General features: G+C 44.1%; 2 protein-coding genes across 2 annotated transcripts in view; both read right to left on the reverse strand.

Annotated features, from left to right (window-relative positions):
• Positions 1 to 1,334: 1,334 nt before the first annotated feature.
• On the reverse strand, positions 1,335 to 11,443 carry LOC113130544 (neogenin-like). The gene is made up of 8 exons (XM_026307269.2): positions 11,228 to 11,443; positions 9,154 to 9,489; positions 8,664 to 8,671; positions 7,277 to 7,307; positions 6,763 to 7,041; positions 4,204 to 4,482; positions 2,291 to 2,413; positions 1,335 to 2,142 (listed from the first exon to the last, which is right to left on the reverse strand). The coding sequence occupies exons 1-8, from the start codon at positions 11,295 to 11,297 to the stop codon at positions 2,066 to 2,068; spliced, it is 1,203 nt and encodes a 400-aa protein (XP_026163054.1). The 5' UTR covers positions 11,298 to 11,443; the 3' UTR covers positions 1,335 to 2,065.
• Positions 11,444 to 12,081: 638 nt separating this feature from the next.
• Positions 12,082 to 24,722, reverse strand: part of LOC113130548 (V-set domain-containing T-cell activation inhibitor 1-like) — a 30,063-nt gene continuing 17,422 nt past the window's right edge. The window contains exons 6-7 of the mRNA XM_026307274.2: positions 13,025 to 13,112; positions 12,082 to 12,844 (exon numbers count right to left, since the gene is read on the reverse strand). Of these exons, the coding sequence (XP_026163059.1) occupies positions 13,042 to 13,112 (71 nt within the window). The 3' untranslated portion in view covers positions 12,082 to 12,844; positions 13,025 to 13,041. The remainder of the gene's footprint in view (positions 12,845 to 13,024; positions 13,113 to 24,722) is intronic.

Consider the following 24,722-nt stretch of genomic DNA (forward strand, 5'->3'; position numbering starts at 1 on the left):
TTTAAATCACATCCGTCAGATTTTACTGGACACCTGCTGGTTTTCAGCCTCAGCTCCATCACTCAGGCTGAGGGACCTGAACAATGACAAACAGAGGAAACTTTGCAGCTTCTTCCATGTTTGTATGTGACTTCTCTGACTTTCAGCCTTTGAAACATGAAACACATGTATAAAAAACATACTGTGCATCAACTAAAACAATTTTTCACACTTTTATTTTGAAGGGGAGGCTTCCTGTAGTTATCTCCCAATGTCAAACAATTAAACAAATTGCAGGCCTGATTTCCCAGAACCAGGACTTACAGGAAGAGCTCAGGTCTGCCGCCCACATCCAGACTTCATCAGGTCTACACTGAGGCTCCTGCTGCACGTCCCTGATTCCTCACAGTCACAACAACATCAATGTGCTGATGAATAATCAAAGGTTAAAATGCTGCAGAGACAGTGGGAAATATATTAGTCTGTATGAGTCAGTAACAACAAAGCTGTGAAGTCCATGGAGGAAGCAGACAGATCCAGGTTTCCTGCAGCTGCTGCTTCTTCTTTCAGAGTAAAATCAGTTTCTCTGACCAAAGTGTGAACAGACAGAAACATCCAGAACAGTCACAACAGACACTTGGACATTTTTCAGCTTTTATTCAAAGTGTTGGACAGAAACGATGAAGCTCTGGATGAAACCACATCATCAGTTACCATCACAAACACAAATGGACTTTCAGAGACGCTCAGTTCAAATATCACAGTCAGCAACAGTTTCAGTTCCCCCTGGATCTGTACCCGACACACTCTGGTTTAGCAGCTTCACCAATAAACAGAAGCTCTGCATGCTGCCCACAAATAATGTCAATAACACACATATGGACATAAAAAATAAGGCCCAGTATTTTGGACTTTAGCTGCAAAACCTTCACATTCATTTCCAGCAGAACAGCAGGTTTGAGTTCAGTGACGTCTGATGTGTTTGTAAATGCCCACGTCTGGTTCAGAGAACAGCTACAAGCAGTGAGCTCAGATCTGATCAGTGGAAGATTTTATATCACATTTTCATTCACAGTCCTTCACACACACACTGATGGCAGTGAGCTGCAGGTCTGAGCTTCAGGAGAAATTTGGCTTCAGAGTTTGGCTCAAAGAAACTTCAACATGTGACAGGAAGAGTCGGGGATCGAACCCTCGACTGTGATGAACAGACGACCTGCTCAGATACATGAGTAACTTGTTTCCCTTAAATGAGGTTCACAGGTAATATTTTATTAATGATAATTTTGTTTTATATTTTTAGAGCTACAGATCCTGGATGAGGTTTCAATAAGTTCATTCTTTTTGTTCAGGCCTCAGACAGAAGTCAGCTCATCAAAAATGTCACTAATTAGATTTTAAATAATTAAAGAAGAGAAAACAAACCCTCTGTTCTTCAGGAGCCTGAAAATCAAAATTGTGAATTATATTTTAAATGTTCTTGTCATGTTTGAACTTTTCCTCCATCAGGAGTCTCCTGGTTGATTCCAGTCTCCTGATTAAACAGTGTGAACAGACTGTTCTGGTCTGAGCCCTGAATCTTTGGGACTGAACATTTAAAACTCAGAAAAACATAAAACCCTGCATGAACCATCAACCTGGTCTTTTTAAGGTCTCATCCTGGTTATTCAGGTCCCTGTTTAACTTGGTCCATTTCTTTATTTTTAATTTGCTAAATGTTTCCTTTATTATTTTATTGTTATCAGCTGTTCTAACATCCTGTTGCTTATTCACTGTTTCCACCTTTTCACTGTATCAACATGAAGCTACTAAATATTGATCCAGTCACTACAGTTTGTTCTTTGATAACTGAACAGAAGTGACTCTACATTGATGACACTACAAAACTGTCAAAGTCAGACAGTAAAACTAATATTCAGTAAACAAAATACCAGAAGATGTTTGGTCTCTCTTAAAGCTAGTTCCAACTTTCACATTAAAACTTTTCAACTCACTGAAAAAAGTGAGGACCAGTCAAAAACAAAACAAAACAGACGAACAAATCACATTCTTCTTTAGCTTCACTTCAAACTGTATGTAAAGTCATTTAGATGTCCTGGTTATTTTGCTGCTCTGAAGAATTGGGGTCTTTAAGGGAGTTTCTCTCTGACTGTGCAGATGAACCTGCACAAAATAAAAACAAAATTATTTTCCACAAAATCCACACTAATGTGATCCTAACATGTCTGTAAATACCCACAAAAATTATCTGAGAAGATAAAACAACTGTGAGGACTCAGACCCTAGAATTTCATGTGTTATTCCAACCTACCTTTCTCAGAAATTAGTTTGATCCGACCCTTCTTCACAAGCACAAGGAGAACAACAGCACCAACAACAACAAGAAAAGCCCCAAGAACTGGACCAACAATCCATCCAGTCGGAGTCTCTGGAGCTGAAGAGACAAAGTCAGAGTCAGACTGTGAGGTCACATCATGTCCAGCAGGTTAAACATCAGTTTTCATACAGACGACAACTAAATGTGTGTGAGCTGCTAAAATGGAAAGTGCTGAGCAGATAAAAGCAGCAGTGGGATGAATGTGAGCAGGCACAGTGATGTTAGGACCAGTTTCCTCCTGCTGGACTCCACAGCTCACAGCCTGGTTCTGGTTCTGGTCCCAGTAGTGAGGAGGCTCACGTTGGAGCAGTTTCTGAGACGTGTTATTCATCAGCAGGAAGGATGTTTGAATCCCCGTCCTGACACGTCCACTTCAGTCTGTTTACATCTGACTGTTGCTGCAGCGTCTGATCTGAAAACATGTGACCATCTGTCTCCATCCCAGTTTCTACCCCCTGAGCCGCAGTTCTGACGGACTCTGGGTTACGGTTCTGACGGACTCTGGGCTACTGCTTCTAACCACCTCTTAGTTTCAGCACAGTCGCTGTTTCAGCTGCTGCTAAAGAAAATATGACCAGTTGAACAAGTTTCTGTTTCACTGAGCACAAAGTCCAAATACTGATCCAAGTAAAACTCCTGCAGTCAAAGTATTACTGCAGTAAAAGTCCAAAAGTACCATCATCCAAATGTACTTGACGTATCCAAAGTAAAAGTACTCATTGTGCAGAATGGCCCATTTCACATGAATGGATCTGATATTATTGGATTCTAATTATTGATGATTATTGTGTTGATCACTTTAATGTTGGAGCTGATGTTAACTACCTTATATACTTCGAATTTGAAGTACTTTATGTACCGCTGGGTAGCTGACGTTAACTACCTTATATACTTCTAATTTGAAGTACTTTATATACCGCTGGGTAGCTGACGTTAACTACCTTATGTACTTCTAATTTGAAGTACTTTACATACCGCTGGGTAGCTGACATTAACTACTTTATATACTTCTAATTTGAAGTACTTTACATACCGCTGGGTAGCTGACATTAACTACCTTATGTACTTCTAATTTGAAGTACTTTACATACCGCTGGGTAGCTGACATTAACTACCTTATATACTTCGAATTTGAAGTACTTTATATACCGCTGGGTAGCTGACGTTAACTACCTTATATACTTCGAATTTGAAGTACTTTATATACCGCTGGGTAGCTGACGTTAACTACCTTATGTACTTCTAATTTGAAGTACTTTATATACTGCTGAACAGCAGCTCCTGAAGCCAGAGATCCAACAGTGTCCTGATGTTGTTGGTTCTGGGATTCATGCTGTGACACTGCACTGACCCACTGGCTTCATGAAGCTCTGTCTCTGTCTCATCTGTCTAATTACAGCTGATACAAACTGACTCAGTCTCAGGACGTTTTGGAGACACTTTCATTCTTTGTTTCTTTCCACCAGTGGAACAAAAATGTGTCTGATTCGAAGGATTTCAGCCTCTAAATCGGCCTCGTGGGCTGTTTTCATGTCTGTCCTCAGGATCAGGCTGCACCAGCTCTTCCTCCATCTGTCACTGGGTTTGTGTGTGTGAACTTTACTAAATTCTTCTCTCTGTGTGTGACTGATCAGACTGATGTCAGGGCTGACTACAAACTCCACTTCTTCCTGTTACTTGCATGAATACATGTCTTAATATCTTTGATATCTCTGGCTTCTCTGACTTGGTGGAGGTGGTGCACCATACCACATACATTTTTTGTTTATAAGCATTTTTGTAAAAAGGCACCTTCAGGTAATAGGAAAGAAATAGTCTCATCCACCAGGTGTAACAATAAAACTCACCATGGACAGGTACATATGTCTCAGCATAAACCTGATGGTTGATCTCCTCCTGTGTGGCTACACAGCGATAGTGGTCGGTCTTGGTCACAGTAGTTTGGAGGATAATGTCGTAGCTGCCTCCTCTGTCTGTGACCTGTGGATCTTTAGCAGGAACCATGTTTCCACCACTGTCCTGCCACTGGAGCTGTGGTTTGGGAGAAGCTCCTTGAACCTCACATTTAATCTGCACGCCATATTTTGTTTCACCGAGTGTCGTGATTGATGGTTTTGGAGCTGCACCTGTGGATATAATAGAAATAATACGTTGTTAAGAACAATCACAAGATTACAAATGAAATAGTACTGTAAGTTTTGTTGTTCATCTTCTCTGCTTGTAAATGTGAGTCACAGTGAGTTTAAGAGAAAAACACAGAGGAACAGACAGAAACAGAAAAGCTCCATAGAAACGTCGGCTGCACGTCCCAGCTGTTTGACAGGACACATATGTCAAATACTCCTGACTTGGACCAACAGGTCAGTAACTGTTCACCACTGCAAACACTGTTTCTGACTCACATCATGACACAGACACACAAACAGTGAAGACGTTTGGACTCGTCTGAAATTTCTGCTCAGTTTCTTCTGCCACAAAAATCAGCTGCAAATGAAATCACATGAAATCTGTCGTCTGAGACGTCCACAATATTTTCTCTGACACTAAACCAACAGGAAAATCTGGTGGGAAATATGAAACATGGCTCTTTAACAGTGTGTGTCCCCTCTTGTGTCATCAGGACTGAACCGTGTCAGTGAGACACACACTCAGTGGCCACTTTATTAGGTACACCTGTACAGTCTGATGCCATCCAGTCCAAGTGCTGTGACATGAAGTCGACTGTGATGAAGCCTGGAATGTTCAGCTGTTGACACTGTCACACACGTGTTCGTTCAGTGACGTGTTTCAGCACCGAGCTCAGAGTCACAGATGCTGCTGGACCGGACTGTGTCATATTCACAGGGGTTCCTAATATTCTGAGCCCTCGTGTGTGGAAACAGGGAGGACAGAAAAACAGAAACACCTGCTCATGTCTCACCATCTCAGTTCATCCTACACCCTGAACATCAGACACAGATGAAGCTCTGATCAAATGTTTGACATCAAATCCACCTGGAATGAGACCAGAGGTGAATCTACATCTCCACACCTGAGTCTTCATGAGTCTGTAAAGGGACATTCCACTGATTTTACACAGGAACATCAGTTTACTCTCATGAAGAGGACGCCTCAGTCTGCTGTCACAGTCTCATGATTTATTGCTGATAGTGGGAGTCAGCTTGTGTTATGTTGTGTGATGTTAGTTCATGATGTGTAACATGAATCTCACTCATGTCTCTAACATTCAGGACATATTGAGCCAGAGCTGGTTAAACTGTGGAGGATTCAGCTGATTCAGGTGATCATTGTTGTCTCTCTTCATAGTTGGACAACAGCTGGAGCTCCCATCCTACAACTCTACACTCTGACAGTTACATCAGTGTCTGCTCAGACCTTTGCTCCATCATCTCTCACAGCTTCAACTGGACTCTAGATTCTCTAACAGGCCAGTTTTCTCATTAGCAGCTGGAAATATTTCTAACAACAGAGTCTGTGGCAGAACTAGTCTGTGTGTTGGGACCATTTTAATCCAGTTATGGTTTAATCTCCTCTATGTAACCAGGGCCCTTATAACTAGTCAAACCCAGTGTGAGTTTACAAACAGCTTGAACATCTGGCTCCATGAATCAAATCTTAAGACACTTGAAATGGACTGAAAACAGCCTGTGGAAGCAAGCTATAGGTCTTGATCTGTGTCATCTCAGCTGGAAGTTTCCAAATCAAGAGTCAGAGCTGAGCTTCAGTCTGTGCACAGCAGGTAAAGAAGAGCAGCTGAAAATAAGGAGGAAACAAACTCGGTCCATCTGGGGTCCTCACAGCCTGATTTAATGTTAGTGGGATTCAACTAATTTGTAAGTATTTAATCTCATCATCATCTCACAGTGAAAAAGCACATTTCAGTAAAGATAGTGTAGAAATTGCCAAAATGCATGAACAGTGAAATTTCAGGAGACACAGCTCAAATGTTTCATTAGTAATATGTTTAAGTTGACTTCACTTTTCTATAACCACAGCATTTTCTCTAAAACACTAAAAATAAGAATTGTAACATTTAGAGATCAGAATCTAACTGTGCCACACACTGCTCAGGCAGTAGCCATATATAATTATAGTAACAGTCACATCTCAAACAAATAAAAGAATTAATCAAGAGTTTACATTATATAGAGGACATGCACTGTCATGTCCTCTATATAATGTATATTTTAATATCACTTGAGGGAACACAAATTTTGGTAAAATAATTTTTACTTCCATTATTTTTGGTTATTTAATTGGTGTGTTGCAGTTTGGGTTGTGGGTAATTGTGTTTTCATCCCAATTTCTGCCCATAAAAAATGTTTTAGTTTAAAAACACATTAGAACTTTTCAAAACCAACAATATATGAAGAATAAAAGTTATATAAGATCAAACTATCACTGACCATTCAGATGCACAAAGGTCTCAGCATGAACCTGATGGTTGATCTCCTCCTGTGTGGCTACACAGCGATAGTGGTCGGTCTTGGTCACAGTAGTTTGGAGGATAATGTCGTAGCTGCCTCCTCTGTCTGTGACCTGTGGATCTTTAGCAGGAACCATGTTTCCACCACTGTCCTGCCACTGGAGCTGTGGTTTGGGAGAAGCTCCTTGAACCTCACACTGAAGCAGAGCCCAGTCCTTTGTCTGATTAAGTGTTATGATGGATGGCTTTGGAGATGCACCTGTGAACACAGTGTGAACAATGCCTTCAACAGTAATATCAAAATAATAAATTGAAATGTAGCATTTAATTGCAGTTACTTACCACTGTTGGATAAAATTCAATGTTTGAATATCTTCATGTAATATATGATTTTCATATTTTATTAATGAACATGTATTATGACTTCTTAAAATAACCCAGGACACACAGGTGAGACATAGAAATCAGTGACGTCATCACCATCACAGACTCACCTGGGATGTTTTCCTCTGTCCGGTCCTTTAACGGTTTAAGGCGCGGAGGTTGGATGCGACCCGACATTTATGTGTAAAAATGACCAATAAATGTAGAATCTAATTTCATGGTGACTGTAGGCCTCAACACAGACATGTTACACGTCGTCTGGAAGATAAAATCTTTGTTTTCTCAGCGACTTTACGAACCTTAAACAACTACTTACGACAGAAACACACCAACGTCTCACTTTACGGCAGTAAACAGTTAGCAACTTACCTGCTAACCTGTCTCGGCGCAGTTAAAACACATTTATAGGACGAAAATCAGACATTTATACACAAACTGCGGCTCGTTTTAAAGAAGAAAACTCACCGATTAAATACATTTGGTTTCAATTCAAACGGGAGGAAAAATAACCTGAATAAAAGTGAATTATTTCCCTCGTTTATTTTTTACGCTGCTCCTCAAACTTCCTTAACAACATTTGGCTCCGTTTTCAATTATTGACTAAATATTTGACCAATGATGTTCAGTATCTCTGAAATCAGTACACGCCCACGAACTAAACAAACCAATCAGCATCTTTCTACGGTCTAAACTGACGAAAATAAATAAACAATAACTCCGTCAGCCAATCAGAGGAGCGTATAATTAGGCGGCCTCCACGTGTCTTTTAATGACAGCTGGTATCATCCAATAGAAAGTCAGCACCGTGAAAACACTCAAGAGTTTGGAGCCGCTAAATTTACCTGCCTGACCATATATGGAAGTTAATGCAGTTGGACTTCCTGTGGCAGTGGGACACCAAAATAACAGAAAAACTGTTTTATCTGTCAAAATAAAAACATTTTAATTATATCAAATATATAAATATTTATCGAAATATTAAAAACATCTATTTATAATCAGCTCTAACATTTAGGGACATTTTCTGTGTCATAAAAATTATTTATCATCATCAGTTTTTAACTTTGGAGAAGTTTTGCAGAGCTCTGTAGTGATCTGACGGAGATGCTCTGTGCTGCACTTTGTCAAATATCTCAGAGACTCTTCTGTCCATCAACATGACATTTGGCACAGACATTAGAAACAAGTTCAGGGAGAGATCCTGTAAATTTCAGCCTGATCCCTGTTAATGTGACTGATTTACTGCATTTGAAATATGAAGGAAAAGGAAAAGAGAGAGGAAGCTTCTGTTTTTATCTGTTCAGTCATTTACCAATTTAACTCTTTCACAGCTGTAACTAAGATCAATACACCTGATAAAACCTCTCAGTGTTTGTTTTAAAGTGATGCAGTTGACATATATCAGCTCCTCATGGTTTTGGTATTATGTATATTTGGAAATATGAAGGTGGGATGAGAGATGACTACACATGATTTAAATGCACCCCATGAGGTTAAAACAGGATCTAAAAGACAAAAACAAGATGAAAATGTCAGATATCTCTGCATGTGTGACGTCATGAACTGGACAGACATGTAATTCTGAGGAAAAACACTAAAACTTATTGCCCAGTAGATTAGACAGATCTTTACCACCTGAAACTGAAATAAAGAGTGAGACGTCACAAAGTGGCAGCAGATTCACAGATGAGACTGGTTTGTGTCAGTCCTGGATGGTTTACAGTCACAGTCACTGATCCTGTCAACATGTGACTGTCGTCTGCAACAGCATCAGACGCCTGTCTCATTAAATAAATCCAGACATGTTTTCTTTGAGCTGTCAGGTATCAACCTGCTTCATAACAGCTCAGATACAGGCTGAAGTTAATCTGCAGCCTCATCCAGATGTTTTTCTGACTGACCACACTTTAACTCATCTGAAACATCTGGACCAGTCACATCTGTAAATGAGCAGGAGACTTTATCACTGTTTCATAGAAACACTCACCAACAACCAGCTCAATAAGGCCTCGTCTTATTGGCTGAAGACGTGGAAAATCACAGGTGTAGTTTCCACTGTCAGTCACCTTTGTATTTCTGATAACTATGGAGGCGTCACCGAACTGCAGCTGATCAGGAAAATGAGAGACGCGTCCTCTGAACTGCTCATCTTGACCAGTACGGCCGTTGTTGTATTGATCACCATCATCATACATGAACACCTCCTTCTGACCATCTCTCTTCCAGTCAAAGAGTTCTTGGACAATGTTCTCCCTGGTGCTGAGGGAACAGGGTAAGATGGCGTCATCTCCTTCTTTCACCACCATCTTGATGACGTCTGGTCCTGAAGACAAAAACATGCATTAATTAATTAAAAAACAGCTTCTCTGCCAGAGACTGTGTCAGTCTGGAGAGACCTGCAGCACATTACCAACCATCCCCCCACCCTGGGGAAAACCTTAGACTGGCAGACGACCTGAACAGTTTATATTGTAGGTTGAAAAAGAGTCCTATCGTATCTCTCACCCATCCTGAATAGACTGCCTGCAACCCCCACCCACCTTCAGCTGGACCCCCTGCCTGTACTCAAGATCTGTTAACATTCTCAGCCATCCAGGTGAAGTTATCTAGAAGCTGAGTCATGACAACTGGACTTCTAGTCTTTAGGTCTCATCCAAGCAGCTTCATCAGTCTGACGTCATCAGCATTGGTGCCCCCCAGGGGTGTGTTCTCTCCCCACTGCACTTCTCCCTCTACACTAAACTGTGACGACATCTGATCGAGGACAGGGATGAGTCTGCATACAAACAGGAAGTGGAACAGCTGGTCCACTGGTGCTGTCAGAACCATCTGGAGTTTAACCAGTTCAAGACTGTGGAGATAATAATGGACTTCTTGAAAAGCCCCCTGACTCCCTGTCCTCTCACCATCCTCAGCACTACAGTGTGTGGAAACCTTCAGGTTTCTGAACCCACAATTTCCCAGGATATGAAATAGACCTCCCCCATAAACAACATCCGGAAGAAGGCTCAGCAAAGACTGTACTTCCAGAGGCAGCTCAGGAGGTTTAACCTGCTACAGCAGCTGCTGGTCACCTTCTACACCATCATACAGTCTGTCCTCTGCACTTCAGTCACTGTCTGGTTTGAACCGACTACCAAACCAGACATGAACAGACTGCAATGGTCAAACCAGTCTGCAGAGAGAATCATCAGGTCAGATCCACTAGTCCACTGACTTTTAGCAGTAATGAGACCAAATATTTTAAACCCAGACATGAAGGTTCTTGTTATTTCTAAGATAATCTCTGTCTGTGCAGCCAGAAAACTAAAACCACACAAACAGGCACAAACAGGAAAAGCTGCTTGGCTGAAAAACTGCAGAGTCTGTGGGCGAGAAAGAGGAAACAGAACAAACTGAGACTTTCTCTGCTTCTTCTTTAAATGGTCACATCTGGATCATGATGACCCCCCATCCCAAACACAACTTCACTTTGAAATGAGCACAAATAATAAAAACATCTTGAAATATGAGAGAAGTCCATTCAGTTCATATTAATGTTGTTATTTAGAACAACAGAACTAGGATTTAGTGTTTTCACTACCCTGTTTCCTCCTAAATCTGGACTTGTTCCTGCAGGTCTGCTGTTAATCCATGTTTGATGATTATCTGTCTGAGGAACCGTCAGGCAGCGGGCACACAAACACTTTCTATTTCTTTGGAAAAACCGCATCCGACCTGCAGCAGCAGGATCCGGTCTGACTGGTGCACTTGTCTGAGCAGGAGCCGCCGCCCTGCGCAGCTCTGCAAAGCCCCAGGAGGACGCTGTGATGAAACGAGTCCACCTGAGCTGTGGAGGCCGCTGCTGCCGGACTACTGGTCTGGTCAGTGGGATCCAGGTGACATCCCACCGTGTGGATGATCTGGACTTTCACCCGGAGCTAAATGCGCCACTAAACTGCGCAGCAGCCAAAGCAGCGCTGCGGCCCCACAGCCCTGCACGTCTCATTTCAATAAAAGCCCCTTCCAAAGAATAAAGACACTTCAGGACCAGTCTCAGTCTGACTCAGGACTTTTCTCACCGTTTCCAGCAGCAAACGTTGTTCCAGACCAGGTCAGGAGGCAGAGACACACGACAGCAAGAAGCTCCATAGTTGTCCAAGTCCTGTCAGCATCAACTGCTCAGCATCACTTCAACGTCTCCATGTAACGAAGCTGCAGCCGCTGCTGACAGCTGGACGGACTCAGCCCACACTTTCACTTTCTAGGCTTCCGCTAACAGCAGCAACACTTCCTGCACAGCTCCTTCACAATAAAATCTGCACATACGTTCACTCGGACTCATGGATTCTGCAGATTTTACTGGACACCTGCTGGTTTTCATCCTCAGCTCCATCACTCAGGCTGAGGGACAAAAATATGAGACTTTGCAGCTTCTACCATGTTTGCATGTGTCTTCTCTGACTTTCAGCCTTTGGACCCGTGAAATGATTGTGTACAAAAAACATTTAACTTATTTGAATTCCACACTTCTATTTTGAAGGGGAGGCTTCCTGTAGTTATCTCTCAACCTCAAACAAACAAATTCCAGGCCCGATTTCCCAGAACCAGGACTGACAGGAAGAGCTCAGTTCTGCCGCCCACATCCAGACTTCATCAGGTCTGCACTGAGGCTCCTGCTGCACTTCTTTGATTCCTCACAGTCACAACAACATCAATGTGCTGATGAATAATCAAAGGTTAAAATGCTGCAGAGACAGTGGGAAATATATTAGTCTGTATGAGTCAGTAACAACAAAGCTGTGAAGTCCATGGAGGAAGCAGACAGATCCAGGTTTCCTGCAGCTGCTGCTTCTTCTTTCAGAGTAAAATCAGTTTCTCTGACCAAAGTGTGAACAGACAGAAACATCCAGAACAGTCACAACAGACACTTGGACATTTTTCAGCTTTTATTCAAAGTGTTGGACAGAAATGATGAAGCTCTGGATGAAACCACATCATCAGTTACCAACACAAACACAAATGGACTTTCAGAGACGCTCAGTTCAAACATCACAGTCAGCAACAGTTTCAGTTCCCCCTGGATCTGTACCCGACACACTCTGGTTTAGCAGCTTCACCAATAAACAGAAGCTCTGCATGCTGCCCACAAATAATGTCAATAACACACATATGGACATAAAAAATAAGGCCCAGTATTTTGGACTTTAGCTGCAAAACCTTCACATTCATTTCCAGCAGAACAGCAGGTTTGAGTTCAGTGACGTCTGATGTGTTTGTCAATGCCCACGTCTGGTTCAGAGAACAGCTACAAGCAGTGAGGTCAGATCTGATCAATGGAAGATTCTCTATCACATTTTCATTCACAGTCCTTCACACACACACGCACGCACGCACGCACGCACACACACACACACACACACACACACACAAATAAACAGATGGCAATAAGCTGCAGGTTTGACCTTGTGGAGAAATTTTCTTTGGTAATTTTTAGCCTTAATTCTGAAACTTCCTGAAATAAGTGAGGACCTGTCAACATGTTCTCACTAAGTTGAACTCAAATTTAAATATATTCTCATAAAACCAAGACCACAAACACTTCAGCAGAAACATTCATATCAAACATTAAAACAGATGAGGATCCTGATCAGGTCGATGATGGGCTAAGGAGGGACCCAGATCTTGATTCTATGACTCTGCAGAAGAAAAACAAAATTATATTAAAGAAAATCCCAAAAGACTTAAACAGATTTACAGGAAATAACAACAGACCAATGGTCTGAGCTGATAAACCTGAATGTGACACAGATATATTAGATAATTATTTGATGTTTTATTGTCTGTTCATTGTGAATAAATAGATGCAATAAACTGACCTGTCTATTTGCTGTAGTTATACCAGCACCACTGGAAACACCAACAAGAACCACGATAACTGCGCCCACAACAGCAGCAGAGTAGATCCTTGAAACAGATGAGACAAAGTCAGACTCAGACTGTGAGGTCACATCATGTCCAGCAGGTTAAACATCAGTTTTCATACAGACGACAACTAAATGTGTATGAGCTGCTAAAATGGAAAGTGCTGAGCAGATAAAAGCAGCAGTGGGATGAATGTGAGCAGGCACAGTGATGTTAGGACCAGTTTCCTCCTGCTGGGCTCCACAGCTCACAGCCTGGTTCTGGGTCTGGTCCCAGTAGTGAGGAGGCTCACGTTGGAGCAGGGTCCAGTTTCTGAGACGTGTTGTTCATCAGCAGGAAGGATGTTTGGATCCCCGTCCTGACACGTCCACTTCAGTCTGTTTACATCTGACTGTTGCTGCTGCGTCTGATTGTCATGATCTGCATTTTGTGACTTCCTGTCTCTTTTATTTTGAAAGATCATGATAGGAACTGGTTTCATTTGGTTTTGTTTCTCTTTACGTTGACCTGATTATTGAATAATTTTCACCTGTTCCTTGTTTGATTTTTCCGTTTATATACCTTTGTTCATCCCCAATTTCCTTGCCAGGTTATCTGTTAAGACCTGTTAAGCTCTGCTGAGAAAACCCTGTTGAGATCCATGTCCTGTGCCTTGAGTTCTTGATTTTTTTTTTTTTTTTTAATTTTTCTTTTTTCTCCCCTGTCTTAAGTCTGTTTGCTTTCAGTTTCTGGATTTTGATCATGGACTACCTTTTGTTTTTCGCAAGTTTAAGTTAATTTGTTCTGGTTTTTGTTGTGAGTGTTTTTCACCATGACTTGCGTATTTGTCTACTTCCTCTTGTGGTCAGGTTTTGTCTTGTTACCCTGTTCTTGTTAACCCCCTTTTTATTCATGTCTTGTTTCTCTGGTGTTTTTGCCTGTTCATGTTTCTGTGTGGTCTGGTGCGTCTCCTTGAGTGTGTGTGAGACCCAGACTCCCATGCTCTGTTCCCTTGTGTTTGGTGTTCTTGTTCTTGCCCAGTCCTCGTGTAGTTCATGTTTCCTGTTTCCTTAAAGTCTGGTGTGTTCCTGGTGTGTCTGAGACCCAGTCTTGTCCTCGAGTCCTTGTAGACCTGTGTGACCGCCAGTGTGTGTGTGTGTGTGTGTGTGTGTGTGTGTGTGTGTGTCCCAGGTCCCATGCCTTGTCCCCTTTGTTTCATGTGCTCACCCTTTCTGTAATTCTTATTCCTGTTATCTGGTTCTTGTTTTGAAGATCTCATCTCCTGTTTTCCTGTGTTCTTGTGTAAATAAAGTCTTCTTTTTGAACCTGGAGTACCAGAGTGGGCACATCATTGGTCCTTAATAATTTTAATTCCCCAAATCGTGATACTGATCTGAAAACATGTGACCATCGGTCTCCAGCCCAGTTTCTACTCTCTGAGCCGTGGTTCTGACGGACTCTGGGTTACAGCTTCTAACCACCTCTTAGTTTCAGCACAGTCGCTGTTACAGTTGCTGCTAAAGAAAATATGACCAGTTGAACTAGTTTCTGTTTCACTGAGCACAAAGTCCAAATACTGATCCAAGTAAAAGTCCTGCAGTCAAAGTGTTACTGCAGTAAAAGTACTTCAAGTACATCATCCAAATGTACTTGAAGTAGCCAAAGTAAAAGTACTCATTGTGCAGAATGGCCCATTTCACATAAATGGATCTGATATTATTGGATTCTAATTATTGATGATTATTGTGTTGATCACTTTGTTGGAGCTGACGTTAACTACCTTATATACTTCTGATTTGAAGTACTTTATATACCGCCGGGTGGCTGACGTCAACTACCTTATATACTTCTGATTTGAAGTACTTTATATACCGCCGGGTGGCTGACGTCAACTACCTTATATACTTCTGATTTGAAGTACTTTATATACCGCCGGGTAGCTGACGTCAACTACCTTATATACTTCTGATTTGAAGTACTTTATATACCGCCGGGTGGCTGACGTCAACTACCTTATATACTTCTGATTTGAAGTACTTTATATACCGCCGGGTGGCTGACGTCAACTACCTTATATACTTCTGATTTGAAGTACTTTATATACCGCCGGGTGGCTGACGTCAACTACCTTATATACTTCTGATTTGAAGTACTTTATATACCGCCGGGTGGCTGACGTCAACTACCTTATATACTTCTGATTTGAAGTACTTTATATACCGCCGGGTGGCTGACGTCAACTACCTTATATACTTCTGATTTGAAGTACTTTATATACCGCCGGGTGGCTGACGTCAACTACCTTATATACTTCTGATTTGAAGTACTTTATATACCGCCGGGTGGCTGACGTCAACTACCTTATATACTTCTGATTTGAAGTACTTTATATACCGCCGGGTAGCTGACGTCAACTACCTTATATACAGTGGGTACGGAAAGTATTCAGACCCCTTTACATTTCACTCTTTGTGTCATTGCAGCCATTTGCCAAAATCCAAATAGTTCATTTTATTTCTCATTAATGTACACTCAGCACCCCATCTTGACAGAAAAAAAAAGAAATTTAGAAATTTTTGCAAATTTATTAAAAAAGAAAAACTGAAATATCACATGGTCATAAGTATTCAGACCCTGTGCTCAGTATTGAGTAGAAGCACCCTTTTGAGCTAGTACAGCCATGAGTCTTCTTGGGAATGATGCAACAAGTGTTTCACACCTGGATTTGGGGATCCTCTGCCATTCTTCCTTGCAGATCCTCTCCAGTTCTGTCAGGTTGGATGGTGAACGTTGGTGGACAGCCATTTTCAGGTCTCTCCAGAGATGCTCAATTGGGTTTAGGTCAGGGCTCTGACTGGGCCAGTCAAGAACGGTCACAGAGTTGTTCCGAAGCCACTCCTTTGTTATTTTAGCTATGTGCTTAGGGTCATTGTCCTGTTGAAAGGTGAACCTTCGGCCCAGTCTGAGGTCCTGAGCACTCTGGAAGAGGTTTTCTTCCAGGATATCTCTGTACTTGGCCGCATTCATCTTTCCTTCAATTGCAACCAGTCGTCCTGTCCCTGCAGCTGAAAAACACCCCCACAACATGATGCTCCCACCACCATGTTTCACTGTAGGGATTGTATTGGGCAGGTGATGAGCAGTGCCTGGTTTTCTCCACACATACCGCTTAGAATTAACTCCAAAAAGTTCAATCTTGGTCTCATCAGACCAGAGAATATTATTTCTCATAGTCTGGGAGTCCTTCATGTGTTTTTTGGCAAACTCTATACAGGCTTTCATGTGTCTTGCACTGAGGAGAGGCTTTCGTCGGGCCACTCTGCCATAAAGCCCCGACTGGTGGAGGGCTGCAGTGATAGTTGACTTTGTGGAACTTTCTCCCATCTCCCTACTGCATCTCTGGAGCTCAGCCACAGTGATCTTTGGGTTCTTCTTTACCTCTCTCACCAAGGCTCTTCTCCCACGATTGCTCAGTTTGGCTGGACGGTGTGGGAATGCAGACACACTTTGTGTGACTAGTATGCAGCTTACTGTGTAAAGTGTACTCCTGTATGTTTTGGACACGTGATAGGGTCACCGCTCTTTCAGTGTCTTTACTATGAGGGGAGACAAAAGGGAATAACAACACCATATAAGGTAATGGTCTAAATTCCTTTTGTGGAAAAGTACTGGTATGTGGGGCGGTGGCCACCAGCTATATCTATCCTATAGTTTTCCCCTATAGTCCAGATCTCTTTGTGTGTCCCATGAGGGTTGATCTCCAGAGCGCACTGTATAGTTTAAAATAAAACCTTTAATCAGCTGAACCACTCCAGACGTCTTTGTGTACTTCCTCATCAAACGGACCTGGGTAAGTTATATGCGGACTTAACAATTTGGTGGCCCGTACGGGGATGAGGAAAATTGGACTGACTGCCTGAGGAACGCATTGACAATATACGTGGCGCCACAGACAGGTGAGCAGAAGCCTTTTCATGAATTCTGCATAATTGGCATATTCTAAAGTTATAATTGTCAATGTGTGAATCGGGATAGTTATAAATTTGGACGGTTTGGGGTGGTAGGTCGTCATTTCGTGTTGGATCGATTGACGAAAAAATAAAATAAAACCGTGTTGGATCGGTAATAATAGAAAAACCGTGTAGGATCGGTTAACTTTGAGTGTTTATTTCCCGGCCGTGGCGGACCCACTAGTTCTCGACGGGGAACTTGTAGAGCTGGGTTGCAAGACCCGGGGAACTGGGAAACCCCGAAATAATAAGTCATGTCGGATTGACTCATAAACAAAGGATGCTGTGTTACATAGGTTGTGTAGAATTTTTGTGCAATTGTGTGGATGTCGAGGAAGTTTGAGTGAAACTATGACCGTGTGAATCAAAGAGTGGGGGGTGTGGACAGTAAGTGTGTGTGTATGTGTGGAAAGCGCCAGAGATAGAGAGAGACAGGAAGTGTAGGGGCGCAAGGTTTGTGAAGACTGAGAGAGAAAGGCGGAAGTGAGAGAAGGTAAGGTAAGTAAGGCTCCGCCTATATTTGGTTCCCTCTACTGGAGGAAGAGGGAATTGTATTACAATTTATTTGGCTCCCTCTGCTGAAATAACTAGGGATTGCAAGAACAATTATACATAGAATACATAGGAATAACTATAGATAAAATAAAATAAATAAATAATAATAATAATAATAAGAATAAATAAGGAAAATAAAATAAATACGTAATGAGAATAAACGATAATAAATTAATATAAAAAGAACAATAAATAATAATAATAGTAAAAACATATAAAATAAAAATAGACATAGAAATTTGGAACACAGATTCGAATACAACAATGGAGAGATATCTAGACCAGCAGGTAAGTGACGAGGAATGGGGTCCACCTGAAAAATGGGTGAGACTGGAAATTCAGGTGGCATCAACCCTGGCGGCAGGTCGGCTGAAGCAGGGGCAGAAGAATACAAAAGACGGAATGGAAGAACAATATAGGAAGAAGTTAATGGATTTGATTAAGGAAAAAGGAAGAAACCCACAGGATCGAGCTGCCCTGATCCCATGGATATGGGAGAAGGCACATGGACATGAGAAACGGGCTAAGGAAGCAGGAATGGAAGGAGAAAAAGCTTCCATTTTTCGTAAAGGTAAGTTCAGACAGAGAAAACAGGAAGAGGAGGCAGAGGCCAGTACCTGGATTAATATAGCCCTGCTGTGGCAGAGTACCCAGCATCTACATAAGGATAAGACATGGAAGGCCAAAGAGGGAGCTGACGAGAAATTGCCACCACCTTATTTCGTAAGTAGTCTATCGGCACCCTTGGTTCCTACCCTATATCCAGTGATAGAGATTAAAAAAGGAGAACTGCAAGTGCCTGATCTGCCTCAGCCTAGTCCACAGGCACCATCACAAAAATCAGGCTATAAAGAGTATATCGATTGGGAAGCTTTGAAGTTAACTCCCTCTGGAAGTGGACGAAGCTCCCCGGATCACGCGGTAGAACCTGTTCCTTTTGCAGACAGAGCACATAGAGAGGGAGGCTCCAGGAACGTTCATATTCGAACACCTCCTGAGACAAAGGTAAGTACGGATAGGTGGACGGACCCACAGATATTGGACCGGGAAGTTTTGCTGAAGTTCACCCCACAAAGACAACCAAAGACGGGACAGATAGTACTCTGGGCGGAAGGAACATGGCGTCCAGAGATAAACGAGGCTGATCAAGATGAAATGAACAGTTCAGCTGGGAAGGTGATGGGTAAGCTAGAGGATTCAGGGTCTAGGGAGAACTACTGCCAAAAGCTTAGATCATGGGGACCCCCTAAGGGTCCCCCACCTCCCCCCAATCAGTCCATCCAATCCATGGAGGGCAGTGAGGACGAAAAGGACCAACTGGAGGACGGGGAGGCAAACCAACATCATTCTTTTCAAGCACCCTTGTTGGCCTCGGAAGGAAGAGTGAAGTATTGGCCGTACGGGCTCGGGGATGTGCAGGCATTGGTGGATCAACTTCCCCCAGTGGCAGAGGGAGGAGGTTTGTGGCTTGGCAAGTTGGACAAGCTGACTGCAGGGCAGAGATTGGCTTTGGGAGACTTTAGGGCGGTTATTCAGAGGTGCCTGACCAGTATAGATGCACGAGACCTGGAGAGGGCAGCAGGGACTTTGTGCCGGCAGGATGAGGAGCCATTTGCGCAATGGGCTGGTGATCTGAGTAGGGTGATTAGAGAAAAATATCCATTACCCAATCCAAGGACCTTTTTGGATCAGACTAAGGAACTGTGGGTGCGTCATACTGGGTGTCATCCTGGCAAACCAGGGCCCCAGAGGGAGTGGTATAGACAGGCGGTATTGGAGGGAGTACCGGAGAAGGTAAAAACTGCTATGTGTGACAATCCTGATTTACAGGGGGCCGACTCTGTAGTGTGGGAGAGACATCTGGTGCACCATCTGACTCGTGTTCAGCAACAATTGCAGAAGGAAGACGACCAGAATAAGGGCCTCCAAACTCAGCTTTTAAAAATACAGCTGTCAGAGGCCCGGCAAAGGGTGAATTCAGAAAAAAAGAAGGAGAAAAACGAGGAACCAAAGAAGTTGATGTGGCAATGGGGAATGGATGCTCCGGAATCCCCGGACCTGTTTCCCATACCGCCCTGGGAGCCGAATCGCCGTTTACCGGTGAATAGGGGGGGCTACAGGGGAGCTCCGAGGGGGGGAAATGGTTGGAGAGGACGCGGGGGGCGAGGGGGCCCACCTCGTGGGACTTCAAATGTATGCTTTCTATGTGGGGACACAGAACATTGGGTAAAAGACTGTCCTCACAGAGGTTATTTCGCCCGAGGAAGAGCCCGGGGGGGACAGGGTGCCGGTTCGTATCGTGGACGAGGTGGCCCTCCATCTTACAATATGCCAGTGATGGATTGGGGATCTCCCGTGACTTGGGAGGATTCCTACCAAGAATGATACACCCCATCGAGAAGCCCGGACAGCAGTAAAACTACGGCAGATCCGCTGCTGCCTGTGATGGTCAATTATATGAAGTTGCCGTTTTTGGTCGACACTGGGGCAACATGCTCCACGTTGAACACCACCTCAGAATCTACGCTGTCGACGCAGACTACCACAGTTATGGGCTTCTCGGGGAAGAAACAGACTCTGCCGGTGACACTGCCACTACTCACACAAGTGGGCCATCAGTGTGTTCACCACACTTACATCTACTCTCCGGGCACTCCTGTCAACCTCCTGGGCAGGGACTTACTGATCAAACTGGGGGCGACTATTCTCTGCTCCCTTGAAGGACTGAGTGTGACTCTACCAGATGGTACATGCTTGCCTTGTACCCGGTATTCTACCGGGGAATGTGCGCAGTTCCTACTTAGACCCTCTGAGGAGGAGGGAGCAGATATATATTGGGCTAAACTTTGCCCTGAACCACCAGACCAGGGAGGCATCTGGTCAGCATATCAAAGGTGGCGCCCCTGGATCTCGCTCCTTGACCCCTACGTCCCTCCTCCGGACCCTCTCCATGTTACCCTCTTCTATGACAGGCTCCAAACCGATTGGTACAGGGAAGAGTTCGATCAGGTCATAGGAGATTCCTGGAGCATCGATACGGAAAATATTTATGTGGCACCAGAAGGTGTGGCGGCGGCGGTGAAGCTGCTCCCTGAACAACAACAGTGGTATCAAATGGAGGAGGACTCTGCACCTCATGTGTCTCTCGCACTACATCCGAGTCATGAGGCCAAAGAATTGGGAGGTATCGTTAAGAGGGCATTGACTCACTCAGATTGGAAGCCTACCTCAATACCGCAGGTCTCATACGCTCCCACTATACAGACTTTTTGCATCCAGCTTTCCGCAACAGACACGGCAATATTGGAGCATTGTGAGGTTTCTAGGTATCACGGGAGAGAAAAAACAGACCATCATTTGGCTGCCGGTATGCTTGCCACTCTGCCGGACTCACTCTGGGCGCATTCGCCCACGGATGTGGGATTGACAGATTGTGCGCCAGTTACTTTCCAGGTACAGGAAGGGCCCCCTTTGTGGGTTCGCCAGTACCCTCATAAACAGCAGGCAGCAGAGGGGATCCGGGACACCATTGAAGGCCTCTTACAGGCAGGCGTCTTGGAACCCTCCTATTCCAATTGGAATACTCCTATTCTCCCAGTTGAGAAGAAAGGTACCGGTAAATATCGCATGGCCCACGACCTGAGGGCAATTAATGATATTTTGCTCACCCCTACAGTGCCGGTGCCCAACCCCTACGTTGCTCTGGCTAATCTCGACCCAGCACAGCATTGGTTTACCTGTATTGACCTGGCCAATGCTTTTTTCTGTCTGCCCTTGGCAGAGAGTTGTAGGGATATCTTTTCCTTCACGTATCAGGGGGTTCAGTTGCGGTATACTAGATTACCTCAGGGTTTTGCTCTTTCACCCGGCATATTTAACCAGGTATTGAAGCAGGTGCTCTCCACTTGTCACTTGCCGGACCAGACCACACTTATTCAGTATGTAGATGATCTCTTGTTGGCGGCACCATCTGCGACTGCCTGTATACAGGCCACTAAGACAGTTTTGATGCTTCTGGCAGAGAGGGGTTTTAAGGTTAGTAAGCAGAAACTTCAAACTTGCAGAAGACAAGTCTCTTTTCTGGGGCGTTTGATTTCTCAAAAGGGGGCAGGATTGTCCCCTGCCCATAGATCCACTATACTGCATCACCCCAAGCCCCTCCTGGTAAAGGACATGCTCTCCTTCCTTGGTCTTACAGGGTACAGCCGCTCCTATGTCCCGGATTACACCAATCTTACGAGCCCCCTCCGACGGATGGTGAAAGACCAAGGTCTGAGGAATCTTTCTGCTCAACTTGTTTGGACGACGGAGGCAGAGCAAAACTTCATCCGCCTTAAACAAGAACTGGCTACAGCAGCTGATTTGGCCATTCCAGACTATTCACTTCCATTCTTTTTGGATGTTTCTGTCACAGACGCCGTAGCCAATGGCGTTCTGTTCCAGAAAAAAGGGGGAGAGAGAAGAATTTTGATGTATACCAGTGTAATGCTGGATACAATGGAGAAAAGACATCATGCTTGTACACAACATGCAGCAGCCGTGGCAAAGATTATCAAAAAAACCGCTCATATCGTGATGGGACACGCACTTCGAGTCCTCACGACACACAGTGTTGTGGCATATGTGAATTCTCAAACATTCACTCTGTTGCCACTTAGGCAACAAAGGTTGAGCAAGGTTCTGGAGGAACCACATATTTCGTATACCCATGAGGGAATTAATATGGCAGATAGAATTGTAACAGGGCAACCACATCAGTGTGTGGAAAAGGTCCTAAAGGAGGAGAGGGTGCGACCAGACCTACAAGTGACCCCCCTGTTGGAGGCCCGAGATCTCTATACGGATGGCTGCTGTTATAGAGACGAGAAGGAAGGACTGAAGGCAGCCTACTCGGTGGTGGAGGATATAGGGGATGGCTGGGAAATAAGAGTGGCCGAGAGATTGGAGGGACAACAGTCGGCCCAGAGAGCGGAGGTGATGGCAGTAATAGCAGCTTTGAAATTAGGGAAGGGACAAAGAGTTAATATTTACACTGATTCAGCATATGCGGCAGGAGCTGTACATGTGGAGTTAGGACAATGGCTTAGAGCAGGGTTCCTGACGGCGTCTAATCGGCCCATTAAACATGAGAAAGAGATGAGGGAACTAGCAGATGCCCTGTTGGAACCGTTAGCTGTGGCAGTGATCAAATGTAAGGGACACGATCAGTCTAACAGCACTACAGCAAAAGGAAATCGGGCGGCAGATCAAGCAGCCAAGGAAGCAGCGGGATATCGGGTTAAATTAATGCTCCTGGATGTGACACAAGAGATCAGAGAAAGACCTAATTTGGAAGAACTTAAGAGACTGCAAAAGGGGGCATCCCCCCAGGAAAGAAGTCTGTGGAAAGAGAGAGGGGCTACGGAGGTAGAAGGGTTCTGGAGGGGGCCGGATGGTCGTCCCATACTTCCTCCCGGAATCAGGAGGACGGCCCTCTTGGAAGCTCATGGGGTGGGGCATGTTGGGACAGCCCAAATGGTGAAGAACTTGGAGCAATGGTGGCATCCATATCTTAAAGATATGGCCAGGGAGTTGGTCAGGGAATGTGACATTTGTACTAAGTACAACCCTAGACCCACAGTGAAACCAGAGATTGGTAGGTATCCACTTATCACCAGGCCTGGACGAGAGATTGTTATTGATTTTACAGAAATGGGTACCACCGTTCGAGGGTACAGGTACGTACTGATGTGTGTTGATGTGTATTCAGGGTGGCCAGAAGCGTGGCCCTCTAAGAGGGAAGACAGTAACACGGTAATTAAATGTCTGATAAATTATTATATCCCCAACCATGGCTTCCCAGAGAAAATTAGGTCAGATAATGGGACACATTTTAAGAATCAGGATTTGCAGAGAGTGGAGGCCATGATGGGGTTGAAACATGGGTTTGGAACGGTGTATCATCCACAGTCTCAAGGAAAGGTGGAAAGGATGAATCAAACTGTAAAAACCAAATTGGCAAAAATCTGTGCACAGACCAAATTGAACTGGATTGATGCATTGCTGGGTTCACACCTTTCGAACTTCAAACAGGGAGACCCTTTCCAGGACCCCACACCACTAGCCCAGTAACCATGGTAGAGAATGAGGGTCTGTCAGCCAAAGCATATTTTAACTTTCTGCAAGCTCTCGTTTCAGCTTTCTCACATCAGGTGGCGGATCAGCAGGGAGACGGAACCCAAACTCCACCCGACATCGATTGGGTGCTGCTGAAGGTGATTAAGAGGAAGTGGTCAGAGCCACGGTGGACAGGACCCTACCAGGTGACAGAAAGAACGTCACACGCAGTGAGGTTAAAGGGAAAAGGAGACACCTGGTACCACTGGTCGCAGTGTGCACCAGGAGAACTGCCATCCAGATCTTTGACTGAGGTCCAGGAGGACCTGCTACAAAATACCTCTGTCTCGACTGAGGCAGAGAAGGACCCTCCTCAGAAAGGGGCAGAATAATCCCCGGGGAGCGAGTCAGGTACTGAGGTGGTCTACCCTCAGTCCGAAGAAAGAAGAAACTGTACGAGAAGGGAGGGGGTGAAAAAGAGTGCCCCTCTCCGACAAGGGGCGTGCCAAGCCTCCAGCCAACGAATAAGAGCGCCGAGGGAGGCAGCGTCGAGGGATTGTTGGTTGTGTTTTTGTGTGGTAGTTTTAGTTGTTGATCAGTTTAGTTTATTGTGTATGTTTAGCCATTATTAGATAGTTTAGTTAATAATTGGGGAGTTAAAGCGAAGATGGCTGGATATGGGAAGGTGTTGGGGGTCCTTACGACCCTTACGGTAACGATTTTTGTTTTGTGTTTGGTTATATTTTCTTTTTCCACTGACTCAACTATCATGTATAGGGATCGCCGTAGGTATGCGACAGGGTATCACTGCGTACCTAAGTTGACTCTCAATTACACACGACAGTCTGAGACGCTATTCAAATTTGACCTGTGCGCTGTCATAAATTGTGGCGGATATCCGGGTAGCTGGCGGGAGTACGATATCTATTTATGTGCCCCCCCACCGTAGTGCTGGATTGCGAGGAGAGAGGCGTGCGAATCTCAGGGGGACCCTGTGATTGGGGACAGATGA

The sequence above is a fragment of the Mastacembelus armatus genome, chromosome 5, assembly GCF_900324485.2.
Source record: "Mastacembelus armatus chromosome 5, fMasArm1.2, whole genome shotgun sequence".
In the NCBI taxonomy this organism is placed as follows: domain Eukaryota; kingdom Metazoa; phylum Chordata; class Actinopteri; order Synbranchiformes; family Mastacembelidae; genus Mastacembelus; species Mastacembelus armatus.